This window comes from Pelophylax lessonae (assembly GCF_965119305.1).
Source record: "Pelophylax lessonae genome assembly, chromosome: 3".
NCBI lineage: Eukaryota > Metazoa > Chordata > Amphibia > Anura > Ranidae > Pelophylax > Pelophylax lessonae.
The window spans coordinates 97475957-97496270 of NC_138770.1; the positions used below are offsets into that span (position 1 = coordinate 97475957).

The 20314-nt window shown below is 42.9% G+C and overlaps 1 protein-coding gene across 1 annotated transcript in view; it reads left to right on the plus strand.

Annotated features, from left to right (window-relative positions):
• The window catches only part of LOC309550094 (uncharacterized protein), a gene marked incomplete at both ends in the record, with an annotated part of 286669 nt that overhangs the window by 64562 nt on the left and 201793 nt on the right, over nucleotides 1-20314 (plus strand). The window contains 1 exon segment of the mRNA XM_082250553.1: nucleotides 4413-5251. Within this exon segment, the coding sequence (XP_082106679.1) occupies nucleotides 4413-5251 (839 nt within the window).

Genomic DNA, 20314 nt, shown 5'->3' on the forward strand with positions numbered 1-20314 from the left:
ATGCATTTAGGGACACATAGGAGAAAATGCTGAGGTGGTTAGTGGGTCATTTTAAAAATGGTTAGGAAAATATATAGCTTTACTACTATGTGCATGAGGCCAGAGGGTAGTTAAAAAAATAATGAAATCTGTAATTTGATGTACATCCAAAATAATCAAAATTAAGATGACATGACAAATACATGGAATAAATTATAAAAATAAGAAACATACCTTGATATAGTCCTTCTGCAAGACTTTAATGATAGCAGAGCAGGTCTCAGGGATGATGACTCTAAGAGCTTGGGGGAGATGCCTGTGGTGAACTTGAGATCCTGCAGGCTTCTCCCTGTTGCAAGATATCTCAATGTTGCAATTAGCCTACATGTATCCTGCTTCAGAATATAGGGGGACACCAAGGCAAGAAGACGGTGATAAATTGGATCCATCATCCTCAAATAATTCCTGAAGTCATCAGGATTATTTTCCTGGAGCTCCCGCAGCAAGGACATGTGGGAAAATTGCTCACGGTTGAGCAACCAATTTTTGGTCCAGGAGGTCCTCTTTTTTCTTCTTCTTGCAAAGAACTCGGCTTAGAGCCATAACTCCCAGCCCAACAACAGCAAGAGTAGAATCCTCGGTCTCCATAATTGCTTCTCGAACGATGTCTCGGAAACTAGCGAAATGTTGTTAACCAAACAAATGCTACCGAAATCAGCGCGAGATGCCCAGAAGGGTCACGGCCAAAAACTCACTTCCTCTTTTGTAGCGTCGGACGTAGTGATGTCATTTTTTGTCGGTCAACAAAATTCGTGTGCAGTCTAGAGCACATTCCAACCAACAAGACACCACTCTGGACAAAAGACAGACGACCGGTCGGCGGAAATTTGTTGCGTGTGTACAAGGCTTTAGTATGCCCATGCTGTGTGTGAGAAGTATCTTATTAAACTGACAACTTTGTGTAAAAAAAAAAAAAAAAAAAAAAAATTATTTCTGCATTTTCCAAAACCATGTGGCAATAAAATGAAATCTTCAAAATACTCACTGTAGCTTTTAAAAACACCTTAGGGTGTTTTAACTGGTGCTCCAGGGCTTCCATAAATGTAATAGGTAGTCAGGAAATGATATGTGTATTGTCTGTCCCTGAAGGTGCTCCTTAGATTTTGGGCCTCCCTTTGTGGTTAGGCTGTGAAAAAGTCTCACACATGTGGAATTTGGCATACTCAGGAGGAGTAGCAGAATGTGTTTTGGGGTGTCATTAAAAGTATGCATATGTGGTGTGTGAGAAATAACTTGTTAAAATTGAAACTTTGAAAAATATAATTTTCTTAATTTTCCAAAAAAATTACAACTTGAAAAAATGGTTATGCCTCTTTCTAAACATCTTAGACTGCCTACTTTCCAAAAGATGCCATTTGGGGGGTATTTGTACTGTCCTGGCATTTTAAAACCTCAAGAAATGATATATGCAGTCAGTACATCAGAACTGATTAATTTTCAAATCTACTGTATATCCCACAGTTTGTAGACTATAATTTTCACACAAACTAAATAACATACAATGATTTGGGTTATTTTTACCAAAGGAATGTAACATAATACATTTTGGCCTAAATTTATGAAGAATATTTATTTGCAAAATAACAGGAACTAGGAATTTTTTTTTTTTTTCAAAGGATTAAAAACCACCAAAAAAAGCTCTATCTACAAAAAAATTATAACATTTCATTTGGGTTCAGTGTTGCATGACTAATTATCATTGAAAGTGTGACAGCGCTGAAAGCTGAAAATTGGTCTGGGCAGGAAGGGGGTGAAAGTGTCTGGTATTGAAGTGGTTAAATGTCCAGCAACCCTCCTATTACCCCCCCTCACATCCACATCCTATTATTGTGTGACCAATATGATTTAAATAATTTCTACTTTAATTTCCCAGAGTTATCCGTCTACAAGGAGACCTGTATAGATCAATTGACGGCACCAATGAGGAAGGAGGAGGATCGAAGTCACATGACTGAGAGGATACTAAACCTCACCCTGGAAATCATCTACCTGCTGACCGGAGAGGTGAGGAGTATTCTGGGAGGTCACATGACATCACTTATATCTCTATTAATAAAACACAGACCTGACCGGAGAGGTGAGGAGGATTCTGGGATTCTAACATGATACTCCTATTGGTTCTTCAATACAGAGATTTCCTCCTCTGAAGTCAGGAGATCATATGACCATCACAGTGCCTCCATGTGACTCCCTAAAACCTGAGAGACACAACATGGAGAAGATTCTAGAAGTCACCAAGAAGATGATGGAGCTGCTGACAGGAGAGGTGAGCGGTGCTGGGAATTCTGGGACATTATCCAGTAACAGACAAGGGATGTGTCTGGATGGTGACTGTATCATTGTGTGTGTCAGGTTCCTATAAGATGTCAGGATGTCACTGTCTATTTCTCCATGGAGGAGTGGGTGTATTTAGAAGGACACAAGGATCTCTACAAGGATGTCATGATGGGGAATCAGCAGAATTTTAGTTTTGTGAAGATTGTAAGGAAGGAATTTCCCCAGAATGAGACGATATTGAACCTCATCCTGGAGATCCTCAGCCTGCTGACTGGAGAGGTGAGTGTAATTAAGGGGTTAAATCTGACTCAGCTGTTCACTGGGAGGTATTCAGAGTCACTTTGTCTTCTGATGTTCTTATAATCAATAACGACTTTCACACAAGTACTATGAATACATGAAGTGTAAGTACTCTATGATATTTGGTTATAGCACAAGATGGCGGCATTGGTTATATAAGAAAGCAATTTCAGCTTTAGTCCAATTAGTGAGACCCATGATTACCAGCGTGCCACGTCCACTAACTACTAAATCCATGGGTAACATTTCCTGGTGGGTCAGTAAGCCTTACTAGTAAAAATTAGTGACTCTATTATATGACTTCTAAAAGGAGCTATAAATCTGACCACATTGTAATCATTTAATTGGATGGAGATGTCTGTCCTATGCTGAATCGGGAACATTGTGGCTAATCCCTGGAGAATAAATCTAGAACTGACCATAGAGGTGAGAGATTAAGGGAGAGTGATATTTAGCTTTTTTTTTTTTTTATACAGAACTGTACAGCAATAATGAAGAAATCGACTGAATATGACACAAGAAGGAGATCTCATAATATGACCACAAGATCCTCGAGAATCCAGAATCCCATTACCATCCCCCCACCTCCATCCCTGATCCCTACAAGACACAACATACAAAAGATTCTAGACGTCACCAAGAAGATGATGGAGTGGCTGACAGGAGAGGTGAGCAGTGCTGGGAATTCTGGGACATTATCCAGTAACAGACTAGGGATGTGTCTGGATGGTGACTGTATCATTGTGTGTGTCAGGTTCCTATAAGGTGTCAGGATGTCGCTGTCTATTTCTCCATGGAGGAGTGGGAATATTTAGAAGGACACATGAATCTCTACAAGGACGTCATGATGAACAATCAGCCGCCCTTCACATCACCGGGTAAGAAAAAACGTTTTTGTAAAGGAGAGAGCAGTACGGAGGGTCCACCTAGATCCCCCATCATCTGATAAACAATGTATTCTGTCTCAGGAGATGGGAGGCAGCGGTGTGGAACCTCTGCAGCTTGTCTCATGTGAGCATTTAGGACACCACTGATTACTAAATACCAATATTATGAGTCTTGACTCTTACACTATATACTCTATGTTGTACATTACATCATTCTGATACTTGCACTATATACTCTATGTTGTACATTACATCATTCTGATACTATATAGTCCTATCTGTTGTATCTTATACAATATGTTGTACATTACATAGTCCTGACTTCTGATCTCTGCCCTCTACTCACTGCTATATCTATACACATAATATGGATTCTCTTTTGTTAAACCCACTTTCTATCAGCTGGACATTTTATATCTGATGATCTGAGTGGAGCACAGACTTTTTTTCATGGTGATAATAATGTGACAACATCCTCAGACTTCGGACTCTTAAACAGAAAGTGATAATGAGGGAGGAGTCAATAACCCAATGATGGTGGTCTTCAGGATCAGTCCAGTCTTCATCTTGGTTGTTCTCCCCCTATCCTCACTCTCTGACCTCTGGTGGGGCTCAGCCCAGCTGTTATTCATGACTAAATCATGGACTAAATAAGGAAGTGCAGGACTTCTTGTGTTGGGAAGATGGCAATGAGTGATAGAGGGAGAGGAGACACTCGTCCTATAATTCTTTAATCACTGTCACTCCTATAAAAGACAGTTCTCGTTGTTTCCTCACTCTCTGACTAAGGACCATGAATAAAAAAATTTACTGGTAGGAGACCAGAGGACCCATTTACTAGTTACCTTGAGGTTGGAATTGTAAGATCCTCAGAGACAGAGCTGTCTGATGTGGGTGGAGTCCTGGATTAGGGGAACCAATCTGCTGATGTCTAGTAATAATCTTTGTATTTCTATTTTAGTAGATGGACGGGAGATGAGGAAAACCTCAGAGGATTGTCTCACTTTGTCTCCAGACTGTAAAGTAGAAGATGAGGACATCACACAGTATAGTCCAGGAGAAAACCCGACTACCTCAAATGTCCATCCGGCATCATACATTCTAGATGGACCATCGTATTCATCTTATCTTGAGGAACCTCAAATTGTGGGGGACGGTGCCGTCCTTCCAACAGATAATATATTTTCCTGTACTGAGTGTGGGAAATGTTTCCATTCTGAATCCACATTTAATGTGCATAAAAGATCTCACACAGGCGAGAAGCCGTATTCCTGTCCTGAATGCGGAAAATCTTTCTGTTTTAAATCTACTTTTAATGAACATAAAAGATCTCACACAGGAGAGAAGCCATATTCCTGTCCTGAATGTGGAAAATGTTTTTCTTATAAGGCCGGTCTTCAATCACATCTGAGGTGTCACACAGGAGAGAAGCCATATTCCTGTTCTGTGTGTGGAAAATGTTTTTCATATAAGGTCAATCTTCAAACACATCAGAGGTCTCACACGGGGGAGAAGCCATATTCCTGTTCTGCATGTGGAAAATGTTTTTCAGTGAAGTCCAATCTTTACACACATCAGAGATTGCACACAGGGGAGAAGATGTATTCCTGTCCTGAGTGCGGGAAATGTTTTTCTGATAAGTCTAATCTGTACACACATCAGAGATCTCACACAGGGGAGAAACCATATTTCTGTCCTGAGTGCGGGAAATGTTTTTCACAGAAGTCCAATCTTTACAAACATCAGAAATTGCACACAATGAAGAAGCCACTTTCCTAGCCTGAGTACGGGAATTTTAACACACTGAAGTCCTGTCTTCTTGTGCATCAGGGATCTCACACAACCCTCAAGGTGTATTAGTGCCTTGAGTGCGGGAAATGTCTTCTATATAAATATTGTTGGACGTCACAGCTCTCCTGTGGGGAAGAAGCACACCCTGATATACACCTCAGATATACTCCATGGCTGATCGTCTTCATGTAAGAAACCGTTCATAAGGAGATCAGAGATCACCAAAGACATGGATGAAGTGTTTGCCATTGATAACACTAAAAACCTTAGTTAGACTTATCGGTGACTGTATTTCTAAGAGCTTTCAGGACAGCACCTGGAGAAAGCATAGCTCAGCCCAAATTCCCAGGAATAATTACAGTAAGGCTTTCTTGCTCTTCCACCATGCCCTCAGTTACAGCCGAGTAGCCAACGACATACTGGAAAATAAAGCACCAAAATACCAAACAAGCATAAAGATCAAAATATCATGTTACCCATGAACCAGGGTGGGTAGGCACTGCTGTCATGAAAGGCCTTAGAAATATCATTAGCGGGAAGTCTAACTAAGGTTTTCCCCAATCGCCTTTCAGGAGAGCACCTGGAGATGACTTACCCTAGGGTAGGACCACCACTTGCAGGACTTTTTGCCGAAGGACTGGTCAGCAGCCGACAATCGGTCTAACCTATAATGGCATATAATATATAAAAGCTGGACCATGTAACTGCCTTGCATATCTGTTCCGGAGATGCACCAGACCTTTCAGCCCAGGATGCCACCACCTATCTTGTCGACTGTGCTGCTTTCCCTTCCAGAGTTCCTTGCCTATCTCCCCACAGGCTTCCTTGATTGGCTGCTTGAGCCACCTTTCTAAGGTACTTTTGGAGGCTCTCTCCCCTTTGCGACTTCCCAAAAAGTGGCTTAACAGGGAGTTAGACTTCCTGAAACCTTTGGAAACCTCCAAATACTGTATGAGACATCTCTTCATATCAAATGTATGGAAAGCTTCTTCCCCTGGATTAGTTGGAGCCAAATAAATGGTAGGTAACAATATCTCCTACGAGCTATGAAAGGACAAAGATCTTTGGAAGAAATCCCAGGTCCGTTCTGAGAATCACTTGGTTCAGAAACATAACCAAAAAGGGTTCCAGGATTGATAAAGCCCGAATTTTGCTTATCCTTCAAGGTGCCATAATTGCAACTAAGAAAATAGTTATCAAGACTAGGTTCTATACTGTAGCATCTTCTAAGGACTCAAAATGACTTTTCATGTGACCTTGTAAAACAAAAGATAACTGCCATTTGTGAAATTTTTTGGGGGCACAGGCCTGACCCTGGCCAATGCTCTAAAAAAAAAAAAAAAGCTAACAATCAAACTGTGATATGTGACTCCTGAGATAACATTCCCTTCCAGGAAGACTGACAAAGCTGCAACTTGAGTTTTAAGGTACTTGTTGCCAAGCCCTTCTCCTTTCCCTCATAAAGAAACTTTAAACCTGAAACAATCTTCTTTAAAGTGGTACTAAACCCACAACAGTAAAATCAGTCTGTACTGTATATGCAGTAAAGCATGCCTGTTATACTCACTGCAGAACCTAAGGGGTTAATCCTGTGCATTGTGTAAAAAAGCTGCTTGATCTTGTATGCACAGATCCTCTTTTTTCCACTGACTCCAGAACATGTTTTTTTCTTGGAAGAGTGCATGTGATCAGCACAGGGCCAATCAGCACTGTCCAAGACAGAGGCTCAGGGGCCCTGGATCTTGATAAGACAACTGTGCAGTATGAAAACTTTCCCCACAAGCTTTAACCAGGAAATGATAGAAGTCACAAGACTGCTCTAAACTGCTGATGAGAAAAGGTATTATTTGCTTAAAGGATTGCATTTCCATGTTCTGTGAATTGTGGGAGACCAGATATAGCGACTGCAGGCTCCTGGGTTTAGTAACACTTTAACCACTTAAGCCCCGGAAGGTTTTACCTCCTTCCTGACCAGGGGGTATTTTGCGATTCGGCACTGCGTGACTTTAACAGACAATTGCGCGGTCGTGCGACACTGTACCTAAACTAATTTGACGTCCTTTTTTTCCCACAAACAGAACTTTCATTTGGTGGTATTTGATTACCTGTGCGTTTTTTTTTTTTTTGATCATGCACTATAAACAAAAAAAGAGTGTAAATTTTTCAAAAATAACAATATTTTTCACATTTTTTTTATATGAAATTCCCCCCCCCCCCCCAAAAAAAATGGAAAAATCAAAATTTTTTAACATTTTAGGCCAATTTGTTTTATGCTACATATGTTTGGTAAAAAAAATCGCAAAAAGCATATTTTGATTGGTTTGCGCAAAAGTTATTGCGTTTACTAACTAAGGGAAAGATTTTTGTTGTTTTTTTTTTTTTTTTTTTTTTTAACGCGTAATGGCGGCGATCTGCGATTTTTTTTTTTGCGAGACTGCGACATTGCGGCGGACAGATCGGACCCTTGACTGACATTTTTGACACTTTTGGGGTTACCAGTGACATTACTACAGTAATCAGTGCTATAAATATGCACTGTTACTGTAAAATGACACTGGTAGTGAAGGGGTTAACTTTATTTGAGAGGGAGGGGTGGTGTGTGTCCCTAGGGGTGTGATTCTTACTGTGATTGGCTGTGGCTTGAAGTGTAGGAACAGTGATCAACGGTCCTACATAGTAGAACCGTATGATCACTGTTCTTACACAGGGAAGAATGACAGGCGGCCTGTTTACATCAGCCGCCTGCCTTTCTCCCGCTGTCACGGACGATTGCGAGTGCCCGGCGGACATGGGGTCCGCCAGGCACACGCGCTTGGGGGTCCGTGACTGAGCGGGAGCTCGCCTCCGGCGGCGCGTGCTCGCTCCACAGAGCCTCACAGGCTAGTGATGTACCCATACGTCACTTTGCCTGTGAGGGGCTGACCGCCGCAGTATATGTACTTGCGGCAGTCGGCAAGTGGTTAACCATTTTACCACCGGAGGATTTTCCTGCTTAACGTCCAGGCCACTTTTTGCAACTTGACACTGCGCGACTTTAACTGACAATTGCGTGGTCGTCCAACGCTGTACCCAAACGAAATTTACGTCGTTTTTTTCCCAAAAACAGAGCTTCCTTTTGGTGGTATTTAATCACCTCTGCGCTTTTCGCAAAATTAATAAAAGAAGAGCGAAAATTTTGCGAAAAAAAATTTACATTTTTCTACTTTGACAGTTAAAAAATATCCAATATATTAAATTTTTGTCATATATATATATATATATATATATATATATATATATATAGGCCAAAATGTATTTAGCTACATGTCTTTGACAAAAAAATTCTCAATGAGCGTATTTTTAACCGCTTTAAGACTGGAAGATTTTATCCCATTCCTGATCAGGCTATATTTTGCGATTCGGCACTGCGTTACTTTAACGGACAATTGCGCAGTCGTGCAAAGCTGTACCCAAATTAAATTTGTCCTTTTATTACCCCACAAATAGAGCTTTCTTTTGGTGGTATGTGATCGCCTGTGCGATTTTTTTTTTTTTTTTTTTTTTTTTTTTTTTTTTTTTTTTTTTTTCCAATTTCTGAAAAAAAGCGACAATTTTGAAAAAAAAAAAAAACTATTTTTTACATTCTAATACTAATATATATAACATTCCCAAAAAAAAATTAAAAATCAAATTTTTTTAACATTTTAGGCCAATTTGTTTTCTGCTACATATTTTTGGTAAAAAAAAAAATCACAATAAGCGTATTTTGATTGGTTTGCGCAAAAGTTATCGCATTTACTAACTACAAGAAAGATTTATGTAATTTTTATTGTTTATTTTTTTTACTAGTAATGGCGGGGATCTGCAATTTTTTTTTGCGGGATTGCGGCGGACAGATCGGACCCCTAACTGACATTTTTGACACTTTTGGGGGTACCAGTGACATTACTACAGTAATCAGTGCTATAAATATGCACTGTTACTGTAATAATGATACTGGCAGGGAAGGGGTTAACTTTATTGATGATCAAGGGGTTAAATATATGCCTCATGCTTACTGACATGTGTGGGGAGGGGATTGTGTGACACAGATCACAGGTTCAGCTATGCTGAACCCTGTAATCTGTCACATAGGAGATCCGCCCGCTATGTTTACACAAGTGGGCGGATTTCCTCACTTGATCCCCGACGATCGGGGAAGAGCGGCGGTGATCACCGCCTCTTCTCCCCTGGCCCGACTCCCGCTGTGTCTGAATACAGCGGGAGTGAGCCTCCGGCGGCGCTCACGCGCTACAGAGAGAGGGGAGAGTCTGGTGACGTAGGTCAACGTCACCAGATGATAACGAGCCACTTTGCCGCAGTAGCAGCTCAGTGAGCAGTCGGCAAGTGGTTAATTGAAAGCCCTTGCAACACCAAGAATTATAACATTTCAAAGTTTAAGGTAGATTGCTCTGGTCACTTTTTTCCCTACTTGAAAGGAGGGCGGTGATTGGCTTTTCTGGCAGCCCCTTTTTGCTTCAAAAACCAGGCTGTTACCTTGAGACACTTTATCTCGAGATGGCTCAGGATTCCCTGAACCAGCAAATCCTTCCTGTCTGACAGCCTCCAGGGGGGACTGGAGGACAAATTTAGGAGTGTTGAAAACCACCGTATTTTTGACCAGAAGGAGGTGATCAAGATAAAATTAGTTGACTCTTCCCTGAACTTCCAGAGCAGCAGAGGAATCCGCTGAAAAGGAGGGTGTAACAGACCCAACCGGGACAGAGGCTTTTGGAAGGGACTAGGGGAAAGCCTCCTACCCCCTAATTATGGCCCATGGAGGAGACTGGGGATTTTGTCTGCTTCTTCCGGACAGATCATGGTGAAGTGATCAGTTCAGCCTCTGATCCAATAGAGAGAGCAGATCATTCTTTAATGATGGACAACGATGCGATGAACGGTGAGAGCGAGGATTGGATTAATTCTCTGAATAAGGACAATAAAGCTTCCCTTTTGGCATTGATGCAAACGTATAATATTAATCTTGTACAGGTTAATGGTCAGAGGGATGCAATGCTGGAACATTGCATGAGTTTGTCTCAGATTGTTGTAGACTGGCGCCAGACAATCTAAGGTCGGGGAGGATCACTGTTTATATTATTGTGTTCATTGTTAAGTGTGTCTCTCCCATTGTGTACGTCCTAGGTAGGCATGGGTGAATGGTTCAGCCCGAACATGAGTTCGGACCGAAAATTTACCTGTTTGGCCGTTCGCTGAACACCCGAATTTGGGGGTGTTTGCCCCGACGAACACCATGCAATGCACCGAATGCTGCACAGTGCAATATGCACCTTGATTGGGCAAAGCTTTTCTCATTCAAGGCGCAATGTAAGCTGGTTTTTAAGGAGCGGGGCCGGGAAGCCAACCGCGGTGTCCTTAACAACCGATGAGTCATCAGCTGTCAATGGGTGTCCCTGCTGACAGCTGAATGGGAAAAAAAAGTGCCAGTTAAAAAAAAAAAAAGGCGTTGGGCCCCCCCAATCTATACCAGACCCTTATACGAGCATGCAGCCTAGCAAATCAGGGAGGGGACGAGCGAGCGTCTTCCCCCTCCTGAACCATACCAGGCCAAATGCCTTCAACATGGGGGGGTGAGTTCTTTGGGGCAGGGGGGCACTGCCCCCCCCCCACTCCAAAGCCTCTTTTCCCCATGATGATGGGGACAAGAGCCTCTTTCCAACAACCCTGGGCTGTGGTTGTTGGGGTCTGTGGGGGGGGGCTTATCAGAATCTGGAAGCCCCCTTTAACAGAGGGCCCCCCAGATCCCAGCCCACCCTATGTGAATGGGTATTTGGTACATTATACCCCTACCCATTCACCAAAAAGTACGTTTTTGACAAATCCTTTATTAATAAGTGTCCATAAAACAAACACGAATGGAGTACTGCTCCAGGATAGAATCACCTCCTTTATTATTCAGCTGCCTCTGAGAATGGATCAGGTGCCAGCCCTGGATGCAACAGGAACACATGGAACTGGATGGCAGCACTCTGATGCAAACACCTTTATTCAAAATGGTAAAACAATGAATTATACAGCGAACGGTGGTAAAACAACAGGGTAAGCTAACGCATTTCGCACCTCAACTGGTGCTTAATCATAGTTGAAAACAGCTATGATTAAGCACCAGTGTGCTGCCATCCAGTTCCATTTCTTCTAAAAAAATAGTATCCTTTGATGTCAATCTATCGTCAATCACGACGCCTGCCGGATCCGGAAAAAAAAATTAAAAAGGCTCTCCCCTCCTTGGAGGCGTCTCGACGTCTGCTCGCTCTGCACTTTGACAGTTCTTATATAGGCAAGGGGCAGAGCCATCCAGCTACGTTACCTGGTGGCACCGCCTTCATCTGACGTCATGTCAGATGGTGGGACACCTGGTGGCACCGCCTCCTTCTGATGTCATTTTAGATGGCGAGACGCCTTCCAGGTGGTCCAGCGGGTGTCATGATTGATATGAGCCTCCCCTCGGGTCAGTGACACATGTCAATGATTGGAACAAACACCCCAAATGTTAGGATAAACCACTGTGATCCAAATGTCTAATAACATTAAAAGCTGATATAATGCAAAGCATGAAGATAGCAGCAAAAGGCGCAAATAATAAGAAGCAGTTGCAGCTGAATGTGGTAAATTCTAAGTCTATTAGACTGAGATTTATAAGCCATGCAGAGCATAACGGGATTATTGAGTAGGAAGTGACATGGAATGTCACTGTGATATCTTAGCCAGATCTAGGCAGTGTATAAGAACAGCAAACAATGTCCCTTCCCTAGAAACAGCAGCCAAAAACCATAGTGTAATATCACTCAAATTCCAGATAATCCTCCAGTGATATTCAGCATGTTCACAGGAAAGTGATGTAGAAACACATGGAAAAAGTAATGTTTTCTCCAAAGCTTTCGAAGACGTCATGTTTGTGACGAAACGCGTCAATCTTATACGCACGTCGCCTCATTTTGCATATAGCTGGAATGCATGCTGTTGTTGGCTCTTCCGGTGCTGTGCGGCTCTCCAGTACTATGGGAAACCGCACGGGAGCCTTGTTTTTCTTTTCACTATTTATGTAATGTCCCTATTGGAGAACAACTTTTATTCAATAAACCATTTTGTACGATACTACACTACGAGGAATCCGCTTCCCTCTCTTATTCTTTTTGGGATTGCCACAAACAGTTTCCACCCTGTGGAGAGAACCTATCAGGAGGACAAGCTGAGAACCTGCACATACAGTAGATCACGGAGATCGAATAAGCTTGCTTGGATCTCTACTTGCCAACATTATCTGGTGAGTGAGAATTTCTGCCATTTTTCAGCACAAAAGGTGTCATCATCACTATACTCAGGAGTTATCTGCACTGCAGGAAGACTGCTTTTATGTCGTGGGATATCCTTAAAGGATCCAGTATACAGTTACTGTTGGACTTTTATATCCATAAATTTTGTTATCACTTTTGTGCACTATGTTTTCTTGGGGGGTTTTCTTTCTTTCTCTTACTTTTTGCACTTATTAATTATTCGCTCTTTTAGAGCACTTTATTGATATAATTTATTTGCACTGTTTTTTGATATCGATGTGTTTGAGTAATATTTAGCACTAGAGCTTGCGCTGCTGATCTCATTTTCAGTTGCGGTAATTTCTACATATTACACATGCCCTTTAGTGTCCCGCAGCAGCAGCCATAATTATTGCACATTTAAACTTGATTTTTCATACACTTTTTCTTTGGCCCAAGTGTAATTCTAGAAAATAATATTAACCCTACATATTATGCCGTTACCTTGCAGGTTAAAAAGAAAAATAGGCTGTGGTTTACTACCACTTGGTTGGTATTACACATTTGGATCACAATGGTTTATCATAACATCTGGGGTCTTTGTTCCCATGCCTGGAGGCTTCATTGACATGTGTCACTGACCCCAAGGGGATGCTCATATCCGGATTGTTTAGGGCTAACAAATTTGTTACTTCCTAATTGGAAGGTATTTTTGTATACAGTATTCACTTTTTTATTCTATTGAGTTTTTATCCTTATTATCAATAAAGTATTATTTTTTATCATTATTACCATAATGACTCCTCCCGCTTATTCTGCAAGGGTGTTGTAATTACCATCTCTCTTCAGGATGATTCTTTCAGCTGATCTATATTTTTAATTTTAATTTGGTTTGGTCCATACACCCTCAACCCTAGTGGTGAGACAGAGAGCAGTTAATATATCATATATTCCCTTAATCGACTGTATGTGGTATTTTGTTTGTTTTATTAGCTATCACATGGTACCTGGACCAATCATAGCACCCGGTACGATGTGATTAGCCGTTGCCAATCACAGCATCAATGTACAATACATACAATAGTAAGTAGGCTGTCATGAAAGTGTCGATAGATTGCGGACCAAAACAATTTAGGTGATGACCAGTACATCTCCAACAACCCAAATTCGTACCTTTCCTGACCATCAGACCCTTCAGATTAGGGATGCACCGATCCGACTTTTTTGGAGCCGATATCGATATCTGGCATTGTGAAATCGCTGATACCGATACGGAACCGATCCGGAGCTACACACAAAGCAAGCGGCTGCAGTACAGAGCAAAGCCGCTGCTTCATGTGTGTGGCTCCTCCATGTGTGTGGCTCATCTGATATCACTCCGCCTGTGAGCCGGACCTATACAGGAAGTAGCGGCTCCCATTTCATACTATTACTGCACATAGTAAGGGATGGCTGAGCCGTTACTCAGCAAAAAACCGGATCGGCCCGTGGGACGGCTAAATTTTACTGATCTCCGATCCAGCTATTTTGTCCAGATCGGGGCCGATTTCTGATCAGAATATCGGATCGGTTCATCCCTAATTCAGATTGAAACCTATCACAGTTTTTGAGTTTAAAATGTTCTTGGGCCTAACCCTCAACGTGGGCATTACAAAAAAGAATAAGCTGCGGTCATATTGGTCCACAGACCAGATTCATCATTTGCCCATGTTCTCTGCTGCCATTACCAGGCATAGATATGTGAATATAATGTGATTTATGAATTTTAATGACAACACACTCTGTCGTCCTCTGGGAGTGACCCTGAAGATGATCGGCTCTATACAATTTGGCCCCTCATAAACCACCATAACCAGAAATTTGCAGATGTGTAAATGCCGCAACAAAACATCTGCGTAGATGAGTCCCCCGTACATTTCACTGGCTGCCTTGCATTCAAACAGTATTTCACCAGCAAGCATGCCAGTTCTGGGGTCAAAATGTGTAAGCTCTGTGATAGGGCCACAGGATATACATGTAATTTTAGAGTTTAGGAGGGATGGGATAGTAAAGTAGAGCCCCCGGACTGTCCAGACTACATGGGGAGCAGTGGCAAGATAGTATGGAACTTGGTGTCATATTTGTGTTGCAAAGGGTACCACTTGTAAGTAGACAACTTCTATACAAGCGTGTCACTATTTAGACACTTATACAGTTGCTCGCAGTGAAGTGGAAGGACAAATGGGATGTCTTGTCCTGTCTCCAATTAATGCAGACACAATGGTCCAAATTAGCATGGCATCTGATGTTGTTGAGAAGCCGCTCTGTGTCCATGACTACAACCTTAATATGGGAGGGGTGGACTTCAACGACCAGATGATGAAGCTGTACTTAGTTTCTCACAAAGTCAGACACTGGTATAAATGTCTATTTATCTATTTCAATTGGATGTACGTATATAAAAGAAATAACTACCAAATCTGAAGACAATCCGTAAATAAAAATGGGGGTTTGGTCCCACCATATGGCCATATCGTTCTCAAGCCCACTACTGCGTCAAAGTACCCCATTATCAGTGGGTCCTACACTATCCATGAAAAAGAGATGAATCCAGCCTTTCTAACCCTTGGAGATAATACTCCTTGCTGGGAAGGATGTGCAAATGCACTACAGGGGACTCCTCCTATATCCACTTGATGGTGGACACTGATTGAGTACAGGTGTGTGTGGGGGGGTGGGGAGGGTTGCTCAACCTCGATAGTCTGGTCAGACCGAATACATAATAAACAGGCAAAAAATTAGAAAGGTTAGAAAGGCTGGATTCATCTCTTTTTCATGGATAGTGTAGGACCCACTGATAATGGGGTACTTTGACGCAGTAGTGGGCTTGAGCACGATATGGCCATATGGTGGGACCAAACCCCCATTTTTATTTATGGATTGTCTTCAGATTTGGTAGTTATTTCTTTTGCATTTGCGCGCTATTCTTTTTTAATATTCATGTCTTTTGGTTCATAGCTGCAGCAGCATTAGAAATACATGGGTATGCTCCCCCAAATTTTTTGCCTGTTTAGTACGTATATAACCCTTTTGTAATTTACAAAGCAACTGAAGAAGTGGATCCTTCCTAAAATTTCAGGAAGAGATCAGCCCTTTTGTATCCAGAAGGTGCTATGGCCAAAACTCCAAATCCAGATGCAGTGGGCCGACATGAGAGGCATTTCCTTGACGCCCTCTTAGGTAACCCAACCCAAAGGTCACCCCAGAGAAGATGTCGTGTCTGTAGCAGACACCGAATAAAGAGAGACACCCACTTTTTCTGTCCATCCTGTCCTGGCCAACCTGATCTCTGCCTGAGAAGGACTGCTTCTGTCACCACCACACACTAGTGATGGCATTTTAAACATTTTTTTTATTTATTTTATAGTAGTACAAACTCCCCCCCCCCCCCCAAATTACCTCTTATTGGAAAGTAGGCACCCAAAAGAATTTGCTGAGAGGCATGGTAAGCCCATGACCACTGCACTTTTTAAGCTGGGCTTTATATGAGATGCTCTTTACCACTGCACCCCATGCTCTATATTGAAATGTTTCTGACCACTGCACTGAATGCACAGGGCTCTATAAGATATACTTCTGATCACTGCACTATGCTTGTTGAGCGATATGACATACGACTGACCACTGCACTCTGTATGCCCAGCTGTTATGTAACATGCTGCTTACACCTAATCTCTTTAGCCTGGGCTGTATATGATGCATTCCTGACCACTGCATTTTGTACCCTAGGCTGTATATGATACATTTCTGACCACTGCATTTTGTACCCTAGGCTGTATATGACTTACTCCTGACCATTGCACTCTGTGTACTGGGCTGGACATGATACTGTATACTCCTGACCATTGCAATCTGTGTACTGGGCTGTACATGATACTGTATACTCCTGACCATTGCACTCTTTGTACTGGGCTGTACATGATACTGTATACTCCTGACCATTGCACTCTTTGTACTGGGCTGGATATGATACTGTATACTCCTGACCATTGCACTCTGTGTACTGGGCTGGACATGACATATTTATTACTGATCATTGCACTCTGTGTACTGGGCTGGATATGATACTGTATACTCCTGACCATTGCAATCTGTGTACTGGGCTGGACATGACATACTCCTGACCCCTGCCCTTTTTAATGTTTTTTTTTTACTACAGTTGCTGGTTTCTCAGTAGTCAGTATGTTATTGAAGATCTTCCTGAAGGTTGGCTGTATTTGGAAAAGCAAATGCGATGGAAGAGTTCCATTTTTACCAATGATTGTGCTGAGGTTTGTGTGTGTCTGTTGGACTCCCCCTTGTGGCACAGTCATTGAATTATATTTTGTGGATATAAGGATTGTAGAATATTTTACCATGCACATAGTGAGCAGGCTCTTGTTTTAATTCCCTCCCACTGCTTCACTACAGAGCACCGCCTATTTTTTTCTCCTCTACCCAAGGTTGAACCACCAGGAAAAAAAAAAAATGCCCTTGTACTGTACTGCCTGGAGCACTTTGGAGGATCCCCTAGATCTGACAGTAAAGTTGTGAGTGAGGTCAAAAATCTGTTTCATGATTGGACACTGTATGAATCCCTCATCTCATTCCTGGTTATGGAAATCTATGATATTACCAGTGCGGTATGAGAGTATCGACAAACACACAGATTAGATATTTTACAGATATGGCCAGAAATGGTAGAAATTGCTGAACACCAAATTACGATGTTCAGGGAAACCTTCCCCAACCTACCTACAATGGTGGAGTCATCCGTCACAGAGACCAGCAGTACCCTTCTGGAACATTCTGGTAAAGAATAGGTGCGCTCTTAGCTATCCTCAAGGGCGAGCTTTGCAAACAGACGCAGAATGGCTTCCACAGACCCCCACTATGTTTGCCATGCTCAACTATCCCACCAATGGGCCTGGCATTATCATGGCAGGTGCCACTGGGTTGAGGGAAGAGAAACCAGAGAACATCCGCTCACTGATCACCTCTAGCTAGAATGACCCTGGAAGTAGGGTTGCCACCTCATCCCTTTAAACCAGGACACATATTAATTACACAGGTCCTGAGGCTAATATAATGCACATAAGGCACTAAGTGAGTTTAATTACCACCTTATCAGCCACAGAACATGTGTAATTATTGTGTGTCCTGGTTTAAATGGGTGAGGTGGCAACCCTACCCAGAACTGGTGTGTATTAGGTGATTTCTGGGTTCAGTGCTATCATTCCTGACCGCTGTGGCTGGAGAAGCTGTGAATGGAGAATGATGTGGTCTCCATTATCTTCAGTGGAGGGCAGGAGAGACTTGAAGGGTCTGATAGACTCCCAATGTCTCATTAAAGAGAACCCACCACAACAAAATGCTATCACATAGGGGGGCTATTGGTCTCTTATGTGACAGTGATAAGGTTACGTGAAAAAAAAATTAAAGTTACCCCCCCCCCCAAACACCTAAAACCCCACTCCAAAATCTTTATACAAACATAAACAACATTTTGCAGGTGCCTACATAAGAAAACATTAATTGCACTATGCATATTACATAACGTCATGCATGCCAGAATCATTCTACATCCATTATTCAGGGTTCCCTCTGAACACATGACCTGGAAAGGCTTTTAAAGCGTCACCTATGGGACATTTCATCAACACACACAAATGTAAGGCTGGACATGTTGGGTATCTATTTTCTCGACACAACCTGATCTTTTATATTTTAACAAAATATTTTTGGTAAAATATTGTTTTTGTGTACTCCACATTTAGTGTATTTTTTTTGTGAAAGTTACCTTTGATAAACCATTGAGCTAATATCATGTAATGTAATATAAATACAAAACTCCTTTACACAAGATCTTCCCTACTACCTCTCCATTATGTTGGCGTTGCAAGGAAGAGAAGGGATCGTTTCTACACATTTTGGTCCCATGTCCCTTAACCCAACCATTCTGGAAAGAGGTTCACCGACTCATAAATCAAATCACTAAACACCAGCGCAATTTCTGATACATCACTCCGCAATCCCAAAATCCACATACCTACACTTCTTAGCCATGCACACCTCATAAATGCAGCCAGGACTTCCGGTTCCGGCGCCGCATGGAGAGGGAGTGAAGTACAGCGGCTCCGCCACTCACCGCATACAAAGCCGTCCTTCCCCGCTCGCTGACACCCGATCCGCCTTCAGACACCGCCGGTGAGTCGCCGCTATCCTCCCCGCTCACATGGACCGCTTCCTCGTTCATGGAGCTGGCGGTGTCCCCCAGCAGCAGCACCCGGACGTCTCTCCCCAGGCTTTCTCACAGACAGCTTGCAATATGGCCGCCGCTCCCGCCACGGACGGCGAGAGCCTGCCATCGCTACTGCCTGCATCCTCCTCAGCAATGGACCCCCAATACCACCTCATGGCCCAAGCGGTGGCCTCAATCCTCTCCCCTACAATAACTGAGGTGGTGGAGAGAGCAGTGTCGGCCGGCATATCCCAGCTCAAGAAGGAGCTGGGTGACCAAGCTAAAAGGTTAGATGCAGTGGAGCACAGACTGTCGGACCTGAGGTGCAATCTTCTTTTACAAATGAGGCCAAATTCCAGCACACCCAACAATACCTGCTGGACAAGCTTGATGACCTAGAAAATCGCACCCGCAGAAATAATTTGAGGATTATTGGCCTCCCAGAATCTTTTAATGCGGGGTTGCTCCCCGACGTGTGCTCCTCCCGCATACCCCAAGCCCTGGGCATTACTTCTTCTTACACCGTGGAGAGGGCACACCGCCTGGGAGCATCCTCCAATGACCGCAAGACCCCCCGTCCAGTCATAGTGTGCTATTTAAATTACGCAGACAGACTAGCCGTTTTGAAATCCTTTAAAAATGCTAAATCGCTGACACTGGACGGTAACAAATTACTGCTTTTTGCAGATTACTCCCAGGAAGTGGCACGTAGACGCAAGGCCTTCCAAGCATCCTGCAATGCTCTGTTCCAGAAGGGTCTCAAATTCACCCTTGCTTACCCAGCCACCTTGCGATTTACAGACCAGTTTGGCGAATCCAAAGCCTTCACTCATCCTGAAGAAGCCATGGACTATATCCAATCCCACATGCACATATCCATGGATACTCATCCCCCCGCTGCTCCCTCCGCCTCCCCCTCGCACGTGGACCTGCGAAGCCCCCGCAAGGACTCCCCCAAAAGGGGACGTTATTCTGCCAACCCTATGTACAGGGACAGACGACGCTGAGATGACGCCCTCTCTCTCGGATAATGCGGCTGCATTTGTACTTTCAGAGTCCAGAGTTCCCCCCTATGCACGGGCAGTTTAAATCTCTGATCTCCAGCTTGCTTTCTATGGATCATGGCTAATGGTTGCCTCTTAGCTTATACCATGTGTCCAGCAGTTTTATCACATGCTTTTAACAGTTACTTGAATGTTATTTTGATCTAATATGTTATGTTTCCTCACACAGCGTTATCGTAGTTGCTGACTCTGTTCGCCCACTACACTGAGGGTACCCAGCCTGGCGTGCTATCCGTTTGTTCTTGCCTGATCGGGCACGGTCCTCATCCGATCAGCGAGTGGAACCAGCTGACGACTGGTAACGCTGTCAGAGTTACGATTCCATGCGGAAAAAAGAGAAGTCCTCATGTGTTTCGGTAGGTTTCTTTTTGTTTCTGTTTATGCTCCTGATTTCGCCCCTCTTCA